General features: G+C 43.4%; 1 protein-coding gene across 1 annotated transcript in view; it reads right to left on the reverse strand.

Moving 5' to 3' along the window:
- Positions 1-287: 287 nt before the first annotated feature.
- The window catches only part of LOC121874423, a 95,230-nt gene continuing 78,009 nt past the window's right edge, over positions 288-17,508 (reverse strand). The window contains exons 3-4 of the mRNA XM_042378554.1: positions 2,498-3,284; positions 288-411 (exon numbers count right to left, since the gene is read on the reverse strand). Of these exons, the coding sequence (XP_042234488.1) occupies positions 298-411; positions 2,498-3,284 (901 nt within the window). The 3' untranslated portion in view covers positions 288-297. The remainder of the gene's footprint in view (positions 412-2,497; positions 3,285-17,508) is intronic.

Consider the following 17,508-nt stretch of genomic DNA (forward strand, 5'->3'; position numbering starts at 1 on the left):
AACAATCAATAATCAACTCCTCTCATAAAGGTAAACAAGGATAAACAAAGGAATACATAAACAGAAGAAGAGATAAAATAGGGCAGACAACAGGTAGAAGATAAACAGAAGCAGACAACAGGTAAACAAGACTCACCTGAAGATAAGCGTCGGAGAAGGTAGTGTAGCCTCGTTCACTCAGGCCAGCCAATGAGTCGAAGAGGACCCCAACACCGTCTAGCTGCAGGAAGTCTTGGACCCAGGCGTGATGCTCTAGTTTCTTCTTCTTCGGTGAGTGTAGAGACGTGGGAGGGGCAGTTAAGGGCGGTGACTAAGTCCTCTGGGTGCTCGTGGACCACTGCCAGCTGAGGGAGGCGGTGGAGGAGGCCGGTGCAGGAGGTATGTGGATAGGTTCCGAAGGGTAAGGGACTCCAGTAGGGAGAGAGAGAATAGGGAGAGAGAATTTATTATCGTGAAGAAAAAAAAAATCTTACAATTATCAAGTTCGAGCTTGACAAAACCAAAGAGCAAAAACAAAACAATTATTTTGTTTTATTTTCCTGTCCAACCTCATGGAATTTTGGGTGCCTTGGGGTCACTTTAGGGCATTGGGGGTATTTTAGGATTAATTTTGTCGCATTTAGGCATTTTGGAGCATTGGGGGTCATTTGGGGTCGCTTTTGAGGCATTGGGGGCTTAGGCATTTTTAGGGAGGATTTTAACAAAGGAGGGAATGGGGGAAGGAAGGAGGGCGGAGGAGGAAGGAGGGAGGAAGGAGGAAGGAAGGAGGGAAGGAGGTAGAAGAGTATATATTTGTGATACTGGAGTCTGACTGGAAGGCTCCGTGAGGGTAAATAGTTGAGATAATTTCTTTGATAATTCCTTGACGAGGCGTTGAAATTCTCAGAGTCTTATATTACAGTGAGTCTTATGTCTCACTGAGTCTTATGTCTCACTGAGTCTTATGTCTCACTGAGTCTTCTATCTCAATGAGTCTTATATCTCACTTCCTACACCAACTAACCTGAGACTCACATAATTAAAGACTCAAAGATGGATTCACAAAATCTTAAGTTACAAATTCCCCTTAACTTACAATAAGAAAACATATCTAACTGACTCACATAAGACGCAAAGCTGACTCACATAAGACGCAAAGATGACTCACATAAGACGCAAAGCTGACTCACATAACACGCAAAGCTGACTCACATAAGACGCAAAGCTAACTCACATAAGACGCAAAGTTGACTCACATAAGACGCAAAGATGACTCACATAAGACGCAAAGATGACTCACATAAGACGCAAAGATGACTCACATAAGACGCAAAGATAGATTCTCAAAGGGATTATAAAAAGTAAAACAAGAAATGAAGAAAACAGACGTTAAATAAGACACCTCGTACCGCTGACTGGAAGCTTGTTGAAGACCTCGAGGTGATTATGGCCGATGGATGTGTGCGCGTGAGGTAGCAATCGATTGTTGGTCTGTTATTATTGTCTGTTTTGCCGCTTTTGGTGTTTTTTCGGTGGTGGTGGTTGGTGGTGGTTGGTGGTATTGGTGGTAGTGGTGGTGGTGGTTGGGGGGTGGTGGTGTTGGTGGTGGTGGTGGTGGTGGGTTGGGGGTGGTGGTGTTGTTGGGAGATAGTGGTGATGATGTGGGGAGGGTTGAGGGTGGTGGTAATGGTGATGATGATAATGACCATCATCATCATCATCACCAACAGCATATCATCATCATTCCAAAGTACAAAAAAAAGAGTTCATAAATCCTTAAAATTTAGGGAAAAGTCTTAATTTAAGGAGAGAGAGAGAGAGAGAGAGAGAGAGAGAGAGGCTGTGTCGTGCAGGAACTCTCTCACGCAGATTGCCTCCCTCAATTCAGTCAATTTGCAAAACAATTGACTAGTTGGTAGAAATTGATGGTTCGCGCGGCCTTGCCCAATTTGACACAAGCTGTTAACAAGAGGAGGATTCCGTGACTAACTAGGAAGGAGGGAAGGAGGGAGGGAGGGGAGGGAGGGAGGGTGGGAGGGGAGGAAGGAGGGGGGGGGAGTCGATGAGAAGGAGGAAGGAAGGAAGGAGAAGAGAAGGTATTTGTATATACTTGAATCTGATTGGACAATTTTTTCCCATAATACAAATCGTTCCATGATTGGTTGATCTGTGCCCCTCCCCCGCTGTAAATCGACCAATAGCGACCTTGATACCTTGAATATCTCATCTACCTCGTAATATATAACAAGGTCAAACTAAGACTACTTTCCCATCGTCATTATAAACTTTGGCAACTTTAATTGTATATAAAAGAATAATGATGATAATGAGCGTTAAATACGAAGAGTTAATTTGGGTTTAGTGATACAAATGAGAGAGAGAGAGAGAGAGAGAGAGAGAGAGAGAGAGAGAGTTTGATATTCTCTAGTAATCGCCCAGTGCCTTAATATAACCTCTCCTAATCTACAATGATCCTGACCAAACATGTCTCGACCTGACCTGACTTGGCCTGACTGACCTTTCTTTTGGGCGAGTCGCTGTAGAGCCGATGACCAGCGGCTGGAGACAGAGGAGGCGAACGACTGCTCCGACGAGGCAAGTGAGACGTCACTCTGCTGCCTGTTGAGCCAATCCCTGCTGAAGACGCTGCTCGTCTGCTGCCTGCTGAGCCACTGCTGAAGGACTCCTCAGACACACTCGACAACCTGCTTTCGGTCGAATCCTGCCGCTGGAGTCGACGAAGGAGTCTGAATTTTCTGCCGCCGGGGTGGAAATTCGGAAGTCGACCGTCTCTTGTGTCTGTCTCGCCGGGATGGGCACGTCTGTTGGCGTCTGTTGCCTTTGGGAGGCGTGTGTGTGAGTCTTTGGCTTGTGGGACACGTCTGTGTATATTTGTTACTTCTGTGACGCCTCTGTGTGTCTCTGGGTGCCGTGTGTGTGAGACTGTAGCCTTAGGGACGCGTCTGTGTAGATCTGCGGCGGTGTTTGAGTCGGAGTTGAGGGGTGTGGCCGCAGAGCGGGTCCTCGCGGCTAAGTGGCCTCCATCCTCACTCTGGAAGGTCCTCTCTCTTGAGGACCTGCCCGACTCGAGGCCGACCTCAGTGACCTCACCCTTGACCTCCCTGGGAGAGCCACCTGAGTCTCTAGAGGCTACACAAAGGCCTTTTTTGGTCTTGGCGATGTGGTCTTCTTGAGGCCAACTGATCCGACACGGCGATGAAGTCCTGGAGGAGACTCGACAAGCTCTCACAAGAGGTCCTCTGGGGAGGGAGACCGGGAGAGGAGGCCACGGTCTCTGATGTAACCTGAGGGAGAGAGAGGGAGTGGTGAGAGGGGAGAGTGGTGAGAGGGAGAGGGTGAGAGGGGAGAGTGGTGAGAGGGAGGTGTGATGAAGGTAACATAATTATAGTATCACACACACACACACACACACACACACACACACACACACACATTCGTACCTACATTTTGTAAGCAGATAAACCAAATATTAATAATAAATTGTTATATATCATTCCACGTAAATACTATAAAAACTCTCTCTCCTGATGACAGAGAGAGAGAGAGAGAGAGAGAGAGAGAGAGAGTATTAATATTCACCATCTAACCTACAGCAACACCTTGTAATTCCTTGCCTCTAGAGACACCACCTGACACACTTCTTCCTCTTCCTCCTTTCTCCTCTTCCTCCTTCTCCTCTTCCTCCTCCTCCTCCCACCACCACCACCTTACGTCAAGTACGTACCCTACGACGCATTGCTATGGCTCACGACGCATGCGCACGAGTACGCAAATCGGCCTGGCACGTGCGAAGGTCAAGTCAGTCTCCACGCAGACCACAACAGACCAGAAACTAAAGACCAAAGTCGGACCGAAAATGCCCTGGGATCACATGAAGATTAGCCCCCCTCTCTCCTGTAACTCGTCTCACTTTAACCTAACCTAACCTAACCTAACCTAACCTAATCTAACCTAACAGAGCTAAGTACTAGAACTGGGGTCTATTAGGACTGAGGGGGGCCTATTAGGACTGGGGTCTACTAATACTACTGGGGCCTAACTATCCAAATCCCCCCAAAAGTTCGTAAATTAAGACCTAAACAAACCTTTAAAATCCAAAATGGCGTCGGAATGTTACTGAGACTCTACCTTGACCAGATAGAAAAAGACTTATAGATAATTAATATTTTGATCTTAATTAAATATGGATTAATTTGTCAGTAAACGTATTCATGTATTTATTTTTTACGTACATGGAATTATACGTACATAGATTGATCATGTTAGTATAAAACCCACACACGTGCATACATAACCTACACACACACACACACACACACACAGACACACACACACACACACACACACACACACACACACACACACACACACACACACACACACACACACGCACGCACGCACACACACACACACACGCACGCACACACACACACACACACACACACACACATAAAAGATACGTGTGTCAACAGATAGACTGAACCTCTGTTATCACACCTCAGGCAACACTGTCAAAATAGAGCGCTTCTGTCTCAGCCAATGAGGAGGCTGCTTACCTCTCTGAATGTTGACAAGGAAAACAATGATACTCTCTCTGTCTGTCTGTCTGTCTGTTCCTGTCTGTTCCTTGCCCTCTTTCTCTCTCTGTCTGTCTGTCTGTCCTTCTCTGTTTCTCTCTTGCATGAAAATGACATGCCTGTATTTTTCGTACATGTGTGTGTGTGTGTGTGTGTGTGTGTGTGACCCATAACAACAGGTAGAATACTCACACGTTACCATAATTACCAAACCATTACCACCACCGTATAGCTAACGAGCACACATACACACACACACACACACACACACACACATGTACGTAAAATATTGGCATGTTGGAGAGAGAGAGAGAGAGAGAGAGAGACCCGCCACATACCACCAAAATAACTTGCAATATCCTCCCATATATTGCAAGAGAAAGCAACATCCCTTTAGGAACACTGACATATGGTTGCAACATCCTTCTAACGTTGCAAGATGATCAAAACAACAGAGTCCATAGAAACGCCAAAATGGTGGGGGTGATGGGGGTGTGGGGGGACTGGCGAATAGTGTAAGGGGTGATCGCCAACTGGGGGCGGAGGAGAAGGCGGAGGCAAAAGGTGAGGCGAATTGCAATTTACATAGAGGTATAATTCTCCAAGGTCTTCCCTGCTTTGACGTGTTGGCTATGGGAGGAACGAGGGGGAGGAGGAGGGGGGGGGGGAAGGTGAGGGAGAGTTGCTGATGGAGGAGGAGGAGGAGGGGAGAGGGCTTTAGTGGGGAGGGGGGGTGTTCGGGGTGTTGTTGAGGGAGGTAGGGAGGGGAGGAGGGAGGAGATGCAGGGTAAGGTGAAGGGAGGGGAGGGAGAGAGGAGAGATGCAGGGTAAGAGTGAAGGGGAGGGGAGGGAGAGAGATGCAGGGTAAGGGGTGAAGGGAGGGGGAGGGAGAGAGGAGAGATGTAGGAGAGGAGTGAGAGAAGGAAGGAGGTTGTTGAGAGGTTCTCCTTGTGGTGGGAGAGAAGGAAGAAAACAACAACAACAACAACACAAGAACAAGAAGAAGAAGAACAAGCAGAAGAAGAAGAACAACAAGAACAAGAACAACAAGAACAAGAACAACAAGAACAAGAAGAACAAGAAGAACAAGAACAAGAAGCAGAAGAACCTAACCTAACCTTGAGGTACTTAAATAATTAATTAAAGTCATTTACAATCATTAACAAAACACAAGTGACAATTACCTCGAATCTGGACTGATTTACAAGATGATGACTACTTCCGGTTTCATGACGTCACTTAGAATTACATACATACATACATACATACATACATACACACACACTTACAATACGTTAAAAAGTAAACGTCTTCTTTATATACATACATACATACATACACATACATACATACATACATACATACGCACACACACAGCAGAAAAGGTGAATCAGTAACATGCATAAGTAAACACAACACTTCAGAACAGTCTAATGCATACAAAGTCACCAGTTAACTACACACACAAGGTGACTCCACTCAGACAGTCTACAGTCATTCTTACAACAGTCTAATGTAACAGTCTACAGTCATTCTTACAACAGTCTAATGTAACAGTCTAATGTAACAGTCTACAGTCATTCTTACAACAGTCTAATGTAACAGTCTACAGTCATTCTTACAACAGAATCCAACTAAACTGTCACAAACTGTACCTAATCCATACATACCCTACACGAATACTACAGTATATACATATTATACACACATATATACATCAAGTGATACATACGAGTACATTATACATACACATATACACGAGTACAATATACACACATGTATACATCAAGAGACATAAACCGGTTCTCTCCAGGTAAACAGTTCACAGGTGACCTTCAGGTGTCATTAAGGTAAACAAAGCAGCCATGAAATTATCACCTAATGACTTAAGAACACAGATGATGGTGTGAGGTGATGGTGTAATTGACCCAGTGTTAGGTGTTTAGGGGTCACGTGAGGATTAAAAACCCCCACCCCCCAACCCCCACCCCCTCTCTCTCTCTCTCTCTCTCTCTCCTGGGCATCATCATACCTGCTTATTTCACTCACCTGATGATTAAACACCTTAGCTCTATATCTAGGGGTTAGGTTAGGTTTTACGTTAGCGTTTGGTTAGGTTAGGTTAGGTTTACGTTAGCGCTAGTTTAGGTTAGGTTAGGGTTACGTTAAATAAGTTGGGGGTGTCTAATCTTCATGTGATCTGAGTTCAGTAGAGTAATTACGGCAATTAAGAGAGAAATGACATGTGATTGGTCGGTGTTCAAACGTTCCTGATTGGTTGTTGGTGCTTGCTCAAGGGTGCTATTAGTTGAAGGGTGAAGGGCACACACTTGTACATCTGGCACCCTACCTGTCTACCTCTCACCCTACCTGTCTACCTCTCACCTTACCTGTCTACCTCTCACCCTACCTGTCTACCTCTCACCCTACCTGTCTACCTCTCACCCTACCTGTCTACCACTGTTCACCGCCATATTGAAGCCCTATGATTAGCTACAATAGAGATGACGTCAAAATGAAGGCCTCTGATTGGCTTCAAGGGAGTGACGTCATAGTCAAGGGCTTCGAATGGCTTTTACTAAGGTGACGTCATAGTGAACGCTTCTGTTAGGGCAATGAGAAGAATGATACAATGACGGATGGTGATTGGCTGGAATAACGTGACGTCATGGTGAAGGCCTCCGATTACCCAAAGGAATGATGACGTCATTGTAAGAAAACTGTGATAGGCTGGAATAAATGTGACATCGCAATGGAGACTTCTAATTGGCCACAAAACAGATGACCACACTGTTGATCAGGTCAAGCTGGGTCAGGGTAATGATGATCTAGGTCAGTGGATCCGGGGGCCAGGGTCAGGGGTCACATGATAAGGGTGGGTCGGGGGTCAGGGGTCATATAGTAAGGGAGGTTCTTGAGTCAGGGGTCACATGATAAGGGTGGGAGGGGGTCAGGGGTCATATAGTAAGGAGGGTCAGGGTCAGAGGCTACTAGATCAGGGGTCAAAGGGTAAGGGAAGGTCAGGAATCACATGGTAAGGGAGGGTCGGGGTCAAGAATCCTATAATGAGAGGGTCAGGGTCAGAACACTAGATCGGGGAGTCAAAAGGGTAAGGGAAGGTCAGGAATCATGGTAAGGGAGGTCGGGAGGTCAGAAGATCCTATGGTAGGGAGGTCAGGGGTCAGGAGTCTATGGTAAGGAGGGTCGGGGTCAGGGAGTTAAAGCACTACGCCCTCTTCCACATCTTTAGTCGCCTCCAGTATCGCCCAACCGGAGAGAGAGAGAAAATTTCCTTTTCTCTTTCTACACATCTCATTAAGACAATCTCTCTCTCTCTCTCTCTCTCTCTCTCTCTCTCTCTCTCTCTCTCTCTCATCCCCCTCTCTCTCACCCTAAGAGAACAAGGGAAGGTTTAAAGGGGGAAATAGTGGGTGAGGTCCCTAGGCATTCCTTCTCTATTTTTAGCACCCTTAACACGCATTTTATCACGTGTGTGTGAAGGCGAGAGAGAGAGAGAGAGAGAGAGAGAGAGAGAGAGAGAGAGAGAGAGAGAGAGAGAGAGGACAAGACCGCTATATAAACAAGAAATAAAATAAAATACACAGAAATTTATTATTCAAAATACACAATGGTCAATGTTTCTTCAATATACAACATCTTGAAAAAATTACAAGTGTCAAGTTGTATTGGTAAACACGTAAGAGAAAGTGCCATTGAAATATCAGCTGTTTCGCCCCGCCCACCACCACTGTGATTGGTCGAATGCATGTAAACAAATAGTGACGTCATCAAACCAGGCTTCCCTCACTCTCACACTAAGTATGACTCACAGAAATATCATAAACATTAATGATGATAATATAACCTATTTTTGTGTTGTGTATGTATGTATGTATGTATGTAACGGAGTATGATACATAATTCACACACTTCTGTACTCTATCTGTACCCAAATATTGCCTCTCATAACCCCCTTCTACCCTCACCTTTCAATGGGTACAGTAATTAAAAGTAACCACACCTGTTTAAGTATTGCCACACCTGTTAAGTATTGCCAAACCTGTTTTAGTATTGCCACACCTGTTAAGTGTGGCCATAGCACTCCACAGCCAACGCCTCTGGGGTTGAACACACACACACACACACATACTAACTCTTAACATAAATCTGAATGAGAGAGAGATTTTTTAGATTGCCCCCTAGGGGGCTAGTTTATGGGGCACCCCCTTACATCCTGTGCAAGGTGAAGCGCAGAAGCGTTTACAGTGCCCATCTGGGAAGCATGCAGAGTTCATGCTTGCCTTTATGATTCAAGCATAAAGGGCATAAAAGCCTGAAGGGTCATGGGTTTTGTCAGCAAGTTACATAAAGTGACAGAATGATGAGTGTGGTGGGGTGAAATTCCCGGTACAATTTATTTGTTTACGGCAAAGAAACACACACACACACACACACACACACACACACACACACATATCTCCTCTTCTTTCGTGAACTCTTGACCTTCTGAGATCAGCCTCTGGAGACAAGAGGAAGACATTATCCCACCTACCCTTCCAACCACCCACCCACCTACGATAAAAAGCCTCACATAATCCTGTTAAAAAGACGCTTCGATCCTCCACTAGTATAAGTAACCGAACCAAAACATCCCCCCCCCCCCGCCATTAAACGAGTATCAGTTCAGGCATCTATACCCGAGCTACCTTCTTGTGCGGGGGGGGGGATCGACTTCCATTAGCACCAGTAGGACGAAGAGAATCACAACCAATATAAAAAGGAATTGGAATCTCTATCAGGAGGGAATCTTAAATCGTCTTTTGTTGGATTATTTCTTTTCCCAGGTGGTTTGGTTATTTTAGACACCTATATGAGGATTTTTTTGGGTGTGGGATGGATTTTTGGGGGAGATTTTGTTTAGAGTAATTTAAGGGATTTGTGGTGTAAAATGAAACTAAATGGCTTTTCTATCAATAATGACTTACAGCAGTTTAAAACATAGCCAACACAGACCTCGCCAAGTATAGAATTCAATGGTCTCTCTCTCTCTCTCTCTCTCTCTCTCTCTCTCTCTCTCTCTCTCTCTCCTCGCTACAGCGGCATAGGTAGGCTCCCCAATTACGGCATACCTGAAAATGAAAGTCACAGGTGATTCTCATTACCACAGTGACACCCCGTACAGGTAATGTCAGAGGGGGAGGGAGGGGGAGGGAAGGGAAGGAGTGGAGGGAGGGAGGGAGGGAGGGAAAGACTGAAGGGAGGGGGGGTCGAGAGGACAGGTGGAGAGGAAGGGTGGAAGGGAAGAATGAAGAGAGGGCGTGGAGAAGAGGAAGAGGGAAAGGAAGGGGTAGATAAAGTAGGAAATACATAAATTAGCTAAATAAGACAGAGATAAAAGTAGAATAATGCAAACAAATAAAACAGACAGTAGACAGAAATAGATACAAGTACAAACAAGGTAGACAAGAGTAAACAGAAGAAGTATATACGGTAGACAGTAGACAGAAATAGATACAAGTACAAACAAGGTAGACAAAAGTAGACAGAAGAAGTATATACGGTAGACAGTAGACAGAAGCAGGAGGTGAGGGTAGTAGAGTTATAGGGGCGGATGACAGAAACGAAAATATAATTTATGGTCGTTAAATCTCAACTGGCACCTCCCCCCCCCCCTTCTCTACTTCCGGAACGACGACCTCCTGTATGTCTGAATGTGTTTCCCAGAATGCTCTAAAATGTATCTGAATGTCTAAAATGTATGTCTGAATGTCTACGTGTATGGCTGGAATGTCTAAATGTATGTCTAAGAGATCCTAAATGTATATCTGAATGTCTAAAATGTATGTCTGAATGTCTAAATGTATGAAACAGATGTCTAAATGTATATCTGAATGTCTAAAATGTATGTCTGGATAATATAAATGTGTGGCTGAATGTCTAAATGTATCTGAAAAGTCTAAATGTATATCTGAATGTACAAATATGTCTGAATGTCTAAATGTATGGCTGAATGTCTAAATGTATGTATGAATGTCTAAAATGTATATCTGAATGTCTAAAATGTATATGAATGTCTAAATGTATGTCTGAATGTCTAAATGTATGTCTGAATGTGTAAATGTATATCTGAATGTCTAAAATGCTTATATCTGAATAATGCAAAATGTATATCTGAATGTGTAAATGTGTATATCTGAATGCCTAAAATCTGTCTGAATGTTAAATATGCCTACATTGTATATATATATGAAAAACCTCCAAAGACATAGAATTTATATAAAGAAAAAACCCACTACAGTATTGTTGATAATAATCGTCGATATAACAGAGTATCTGGCACCTGTGGCGTTATCCTGGCTCTCAGTGTTGCCATCACGAGTTTCCAGTATTAATTACGTGTTTTTATAGTAATTATCAAGTAAGTTTAAATTTATCTGAGATACGTAATATTATTTTTCTCTTAAGTGATAATGAAGTAAAAGATCTATTAATATTAGTCTCCAGGTAATGCCAATGATTATTTATTTAGCAATGTGTTTGTAGTAAGTTTTCATACATAAATAAACAAAAAATTTAACGTAAGAATTTCTGAGAATCCCAACCCGTTGTGTGTGTGTGTGTCTGTGTGTGTGTGTGTCTGTGTGTGTGTGTGTGTGTGTGTGTGTGTGTGTCTGTGTGTGTGTGTCACGTGATTCTTTAACATGTTTGAGTCATGTTTTTCTCTGAATGCGTCATAGATCTGTCAGCTGACCCCATTATACCCCGTAACCATTGTTTCTGTCTGTCTGTCTCTGTCTGTCTGTCTGTCTGTCTGTCTCGCATAAAATAACGCGCATATAAATTTACAGACGACACAACAGGTGGTTCAACAGACGACACAACAGGTGGTTCAATAGACGACACAACAGGTGGTTCAACAGACGACACAACAGGTGGTTCAACAGACGACACAACAGGTGGTTCAATAGACGACACAACAGGTGGTTCAATAGACGACACAACAGGTGGTTCAACAGACGACACAACAGGTGGTTCAACAGACGACACAACAGGTGGTTCAACAGACGACACAACAGGTGGTTCAACAGGTGGTAGAGGTGAGAGGTTAGGTGGGGGTCAGCTCTTCAGATGTCAAGGTGAACTCTGCTTTCTCCTCTCTCTCTCTCTCTCTCTATCCCCCCCTCTATCTATCTATCTATCCGTAAATACAGTAACAAAGATCCTAACCTAACCAAACCTTCCTCAGGCATCTCCTAAATCTCAACAGCCAATCATTAGCCCCCATGGTAGGGTAGCCGAGTGATGATTGGCAGCCCGTCTCTAGCCCCTCCAACCTATTGGTTATTGGGGTGACGGTGGGCGGGGGCCAAGATAGATTACGTCATCGGATTACGTCATTGTGTTTACGTCATTGTGTTGACGTCATCGTGTTTACGTCATCGTCAGCTGATCAATGAAGGCGAGATTAATTTAAGAAAGTTATTACAATTATTAAGGAATTATATCTCTGGGTGATTATCTGGAGGTGATAATCATATAATTTGTTATGTGTAATACAGGAGAGAGAGAGAGAGAGAGAGAGAGATGAAAAAAAGGAACAACAAATATGGTAACCAGCTGTGACATGACCCCTCCCTCCTTCCCTCACTCCCATGACAGCTGTGACCCTCATGCTAGGTCAGAGGTCATGTCATTGACTCCCGTGACCCACCCCTTTCTACCCTGACCTTACCACACCCTCAGCCAGACGGTCACTCCTCATCAAACACTCAGACCCTTGTTCATGTCACCTGTGTTTTATATTAATTAAAATCAAAACACCTGCTCTTACCAATTACAGGTGTTCTATTACAACTCAAACCTTATTTAAACCATTAAAAACTACAAAAACAACACTATTAAATAAATAAACTAATGAAAATCAACTCTATTCTGACAAAATATTAGGATGAGAAAAAAAAACCCAAAACAATAACTTGGATTTCAACCACCAGATGGCAGCGTGGGAAAGGTCGCGATGACGAGGTGCCAATTAGGCATTATTGTAACGTGAGCCTAGTTTCTGTGGTTAGTTATTATTACCTTGTTCTTGACGCCTTTAAGTGCCGATTGTTTGGTAAAATGAGCTTTCTATTGTATCAGGTGAAGGAGAGGGAAGGAGGAAGGGAAAGAGGGAAAAACAGACAGACATCACAAGGACAGAGATTGAAAAGACCTTCAGAAGAGTAAACAAAATTATCATCATTATTATTATTATTATTATTATTATTATTATCATTATTATTATTATTATGCTATTATTATTATTATTATTATTATTATTATTATTATTATTATTATTATTAAACGGGCGGGAAATATCCGATTGGGTATGACAAAAACAAACCAAAATGACGGGAAAATCAGAATACACAAAATGTAAACAAACAAAAATTGGCGGGAAACTCTAGTACCCACCCTTGGTACCCCTCCCACCACCACCACCACCACCTACTGGGTACTCCCCCTCTCACAGATGTAAATAAACACCCCACAACCCCCACTACCCCCTATAAAAAACCCCACCACACCCCCCAGATACCCACAGAGTATCAGAAACATCCTGGGTATGAGGTACCAGGCCCAAGGGAGTACCGGTACAGGTAGGTACTGGTACCAGGTGTTTCGGGGGGGTGGGGAGGAGGGAGGGGGAGGGTATATGGTACCGCTAGCACTTTCGCTTTCAGTTTCATGCCAGGAGGCTATCTGGGTATACTAGTTGGGTATACTACTAGCTGGGTATACTAGCTGGGTGTACTACTAGCTGGGTATACTAATAGATGGGTATACTTGACTATACGAACGAAGCATCCTTGGTATCTACAGTAGCTGGGTATTATAAGGTGGGCATGGTAGTTAACTATACACCCCTGTACTGAACTACCCTGTAAATGGTCCCGTGGTGATGTGGTCTCTCTCTCTCTCTCTCTCTCTCTCTCTCTCTCTCAACGTACACAATGGGGTGGAGAGAGAGAGAGAGAGAGAGAGAGAGAATAAAAGAAGGAATTAATAGGAAGGAGATAATGCAAATGAGATAATAGCAACTAGATATACATACATACATACATACATACATACATACAGAGAATTATACCTATACCTAACATGTAATAGGAATAACTCACCTAATTGGTTCCATAATTTAAAAACAATCGTAAAATAGGACCAAAATTGGTTATTTAATCCCTCCATTGAGAGATATAATCAGTATAGTCCAAATGGGTGGTATTTGGGACCCAATTAATTGTTCCCTCATATAATTGCCAATTAAATGTGCCCCCCAAAAATAATCTCCCAATAATCGGCCTTAAAATAATCGACAATAATTAATCTAATGAGGTGAAAGTAATTATAGCACCTGTATAATAACACCGTAATTAATTCACTGATATAATACGACGTAATGCATATAATTGTAATGTGGGTTCATGTTCTATAATCATCTTTGGGTTAATAATTATAGTATTTATCATTAAGGATTATATTTACTTTTGTATTGGTTGCAGAAGATGCGTTCATGTAGTTTATTTTTGTGTACGTATAATCATCGTGTGCGTCTCTCAACCATATGCGTATAATCATCATGTGTGTTTCTCAACCATATGCGTATAATAATCGTGTGCGTTTCTCAACCGTGTGCGTATAATCATCATGTGCGTTTCTCAACCGTGTGCGTATAATCATCATATGCGTTTTTCAACCCTGCATGTGTAATAGTCATGTACGTATAATGAATGTGTACATAGATCACTCATGTGTGTATACTGAGTGCAAATGTGTGTGTGTGTGTGTGTGTGTGTGTGCATATATTAACAGTGTGAGTTTATAAACAGTGTGCGTATGTCAATGGCTAGAGGGAAGGAGAGAGGGGTGTGTATGACAAGTGAGAGGGCAAATGAGAGGTGTGAGAGTGAAGAGACAGAGGTGAGAGGGATATGTAAGATAAGTGAGATGGCAGGTGAGAGGGGTAAGATGGCAGGTGAGAGGGGTGAGAGGGCAGGTGAGAGGGGTGAGAGGGCAGGTGAGAGGGGTGAGAGGGCAGGTGTGAGGGCAGTGTTACAGGGCCAACAGGTGAAGGTCTCCATAGTGTACCTGGACCTGTGCCATATAGAGGGTCACAGCATCTTACACCTGAAGCATCACATCATTATCTCTCTCTCTCTCTGTCTCTCTCTTTTTCTCTCTGCCTCTCTCTTTGTCTCTCTCTCCCTCTCATTGTCTCCCCCTCTCTCTCTGTCTGTATGTCTGTTTTTCTCTAGCTCTCTCTGTCTATCCGTCTCTCTCTCACACACTCTCTCTGTCTCTGTCCCTCTCTCTCTCACACTGTCTCTCTCTCTCTCCCTCTCTCTGTCTGTCTGTTTTTCTCTCACTCTTTCTGTCTCTCTCTCTCACACACTGTCTGTTCTCTCCCTCTCTCTCCCTCTTTCTGTCTCTCTCCCTCTTTCTGTCTTTCTCTCTTTCTGTCTCTCTCTAGAAAGTAAAAAAAAAAAAAAAAAAAACACAATGTGCTGAATCACCACCGAACCAAATGACGAGCTCACACACGGGTTCCAGTACTGTGCGGATCTGGTGCTTGAGCCGCCCTTCTGACTTCTTCCTAAGGTCACATACACCTCAGGGGTCAAGAAGCACCTCAGGGTCACATCTACACAGGGGAAAGATGGGGGGAGGGAGGGAGGGGTCGGCCTGAACCAGCACAAGTGAGAACAATACAACAGTGGAACTCTGAAACCTTCCCAGCACTTCGAACCTCCAGGTGAATCCATCTCAATCTTGTGGAGTCAAGTTCGTCTCCTTAGCAGCTTCCTGTGTACGTGGAGGGCGTGTGGGGACTCTTGTGGGAGGGAGGTGAGGAGGAAGGGGGGAAGGAAGGAGGGAGAGAGGGAGGGAGGGAGGGAGGAGGGAGGAAGGAGGAGGAGGAGGAAGGAAGGAGGGAGGAGGAGGTGGTAGGGAAGGTACAGGAGGGTGGGGAAGACAGAAGTTATAGGAAGAGTGAAGAGGGAGGGAGGAGGAACAGTAGAAGGAAGAGGTGAAGATAGGAAGGAAGGGTGAAAGAGAGGAAAAGAAAGAGTGGGGATAAATGAAGGAGAGAGAAACGAAAGAAAGAGGAGACAGTGAGATGGAGAAAAGACGGCAAGACGGAAGGAGAGGGCAAGGAAGAGAAGAGAGAGTGTATTGGAAGACTAACGGATTGACGTACCAACAAACGGACAGAGAAACAGACAGACGAAGGACCCAACGTAAACAACATCGGTGTTTTTTTACCTTACAAGTGGCACTATGCTGTGAGCCTAAACCTCACCACAACAAGCACTGTCAGAGGGATAAGATATAATTGAAGTGCCAGCCTTCCTCGTGGGTAGAAAGTGGCACCTGGGTCTATCATACACACACACACACACACACACACACACACACACACACACACATCAGTCATCATTATCATAAGCACCAGCAGATGCCAGGGGTGCCAATTCTCTCACCTTCACCAAACCTTGACAACACTGCCTCCTTACCTGAAACAGAGAGATAAAAAAACATTAAAATAAGAACAACAACAACAACAACAACAACAACAACAACAACAGAACACAAACAAAGACACTATCACACTATTAACTTAAACTGTATATACCCCCACCGTCAGCGAGGCGAAGGATGAACAAATAGGCCCCAGTCATAATAGGACCCATTCCTATTAGATCCTATTCCCAATTTTTCCCCCCCTTCTTAATAGGTTCTGATATTAATTGGTATATTAAGCTTACTGTCTCGCAAGCTTGGGGTCTATTAAACTTGGGGTCTATTAGCTTAGGGTCTATTAAACTTGGGGTCTATTAAACTTGGGGTCTATTAAACTTGGGGTCTATTAAACTTGGGGTCTACTAAGCTTGGGGGTCTACTAAACTTGGGGTCTATTAAACTTTGGGGTCTACTAAGCTTGGGGTCTACTAAACTTGGGGTCTACTTAAACTTTGGGGGTCTACTAGCTTGGGGTCTACTAAGCTTGGGGTCTACTAGGAGAGGGCCCACGTAAGAGCCGATCATAGACCATAATATAAACTTAAGTAATGTTAAGGTGACGCAGAAAGTGGTCAGTGGTGTGGCTATCTGCTGACGTCACGCCCTTCCAGGTATGTACGTGACTCATTACACACGCACACATGTATATATTCATACACATACATACACCTAGATATATATGTATACACTCATACACCTACACACGCATGTTTATACTCACACAAATTCATACACCTATAGCACATACATACATACTGTACACGTGCACACACATATAATATATACGCTAAGATACACACACTTACACGTATACATACATGGTCATCTATACATACACACTACACACACACACGTATAGTCTACATAGTTTACATACAATCTTAAAATTTATAATAATAATAATAATAATAATAATAATAATAATAATAATAATGATAATAATAATAATAATAATAATAATAATAATAATAATAATAATAATAATTTAAAAAAATCCGTATACGGTATATAAATATAAAGGAACGTTATAAATGATGTAAAAAATATATATAGAGAGAGAAGCACTAAGTAAGATATATATATTTTGAGGTTAAGTAAAGACTGAGGTTATTTTCAGAAGAACACTGAGGTCTGAGGGAGGATTATGCCGGCGTTCCAAGAATTTTTTTTAAAGCATCCGGTAGGCCTGATGACGTCACTAAGACTCCCCGCCCCCCAAGCTAGCTAAATACTCTCTCTCTCTCTCTCTCTCTCTCTCTCTCTCTCTCTCTCTCTCTCTCTCACAGGCCGTCGTGTTTGTTCCCGGATTATAAACCAATTTCCCGTGAGATAAACAAGTCGACTGTTTGTTTGTTTTGAAGAAGAATGA

The sequence above is a fragment of the Homarus americanus genome, unplaced genomic scaffold (assembly GCF_018991925.1).
Source record: "Homarus americanus isolate GMGI-L3 unplaced genomic scaffold, GMGI_Hamer_2.0 scaffold55640, whole genome shotgun sequence".
Taxonomy (NCBI): Eukaryota; Metazoa; Arthropoda; class Malacostraca; order Decapoda; family Nephropidae; genus Homarus; species Homarus americanus.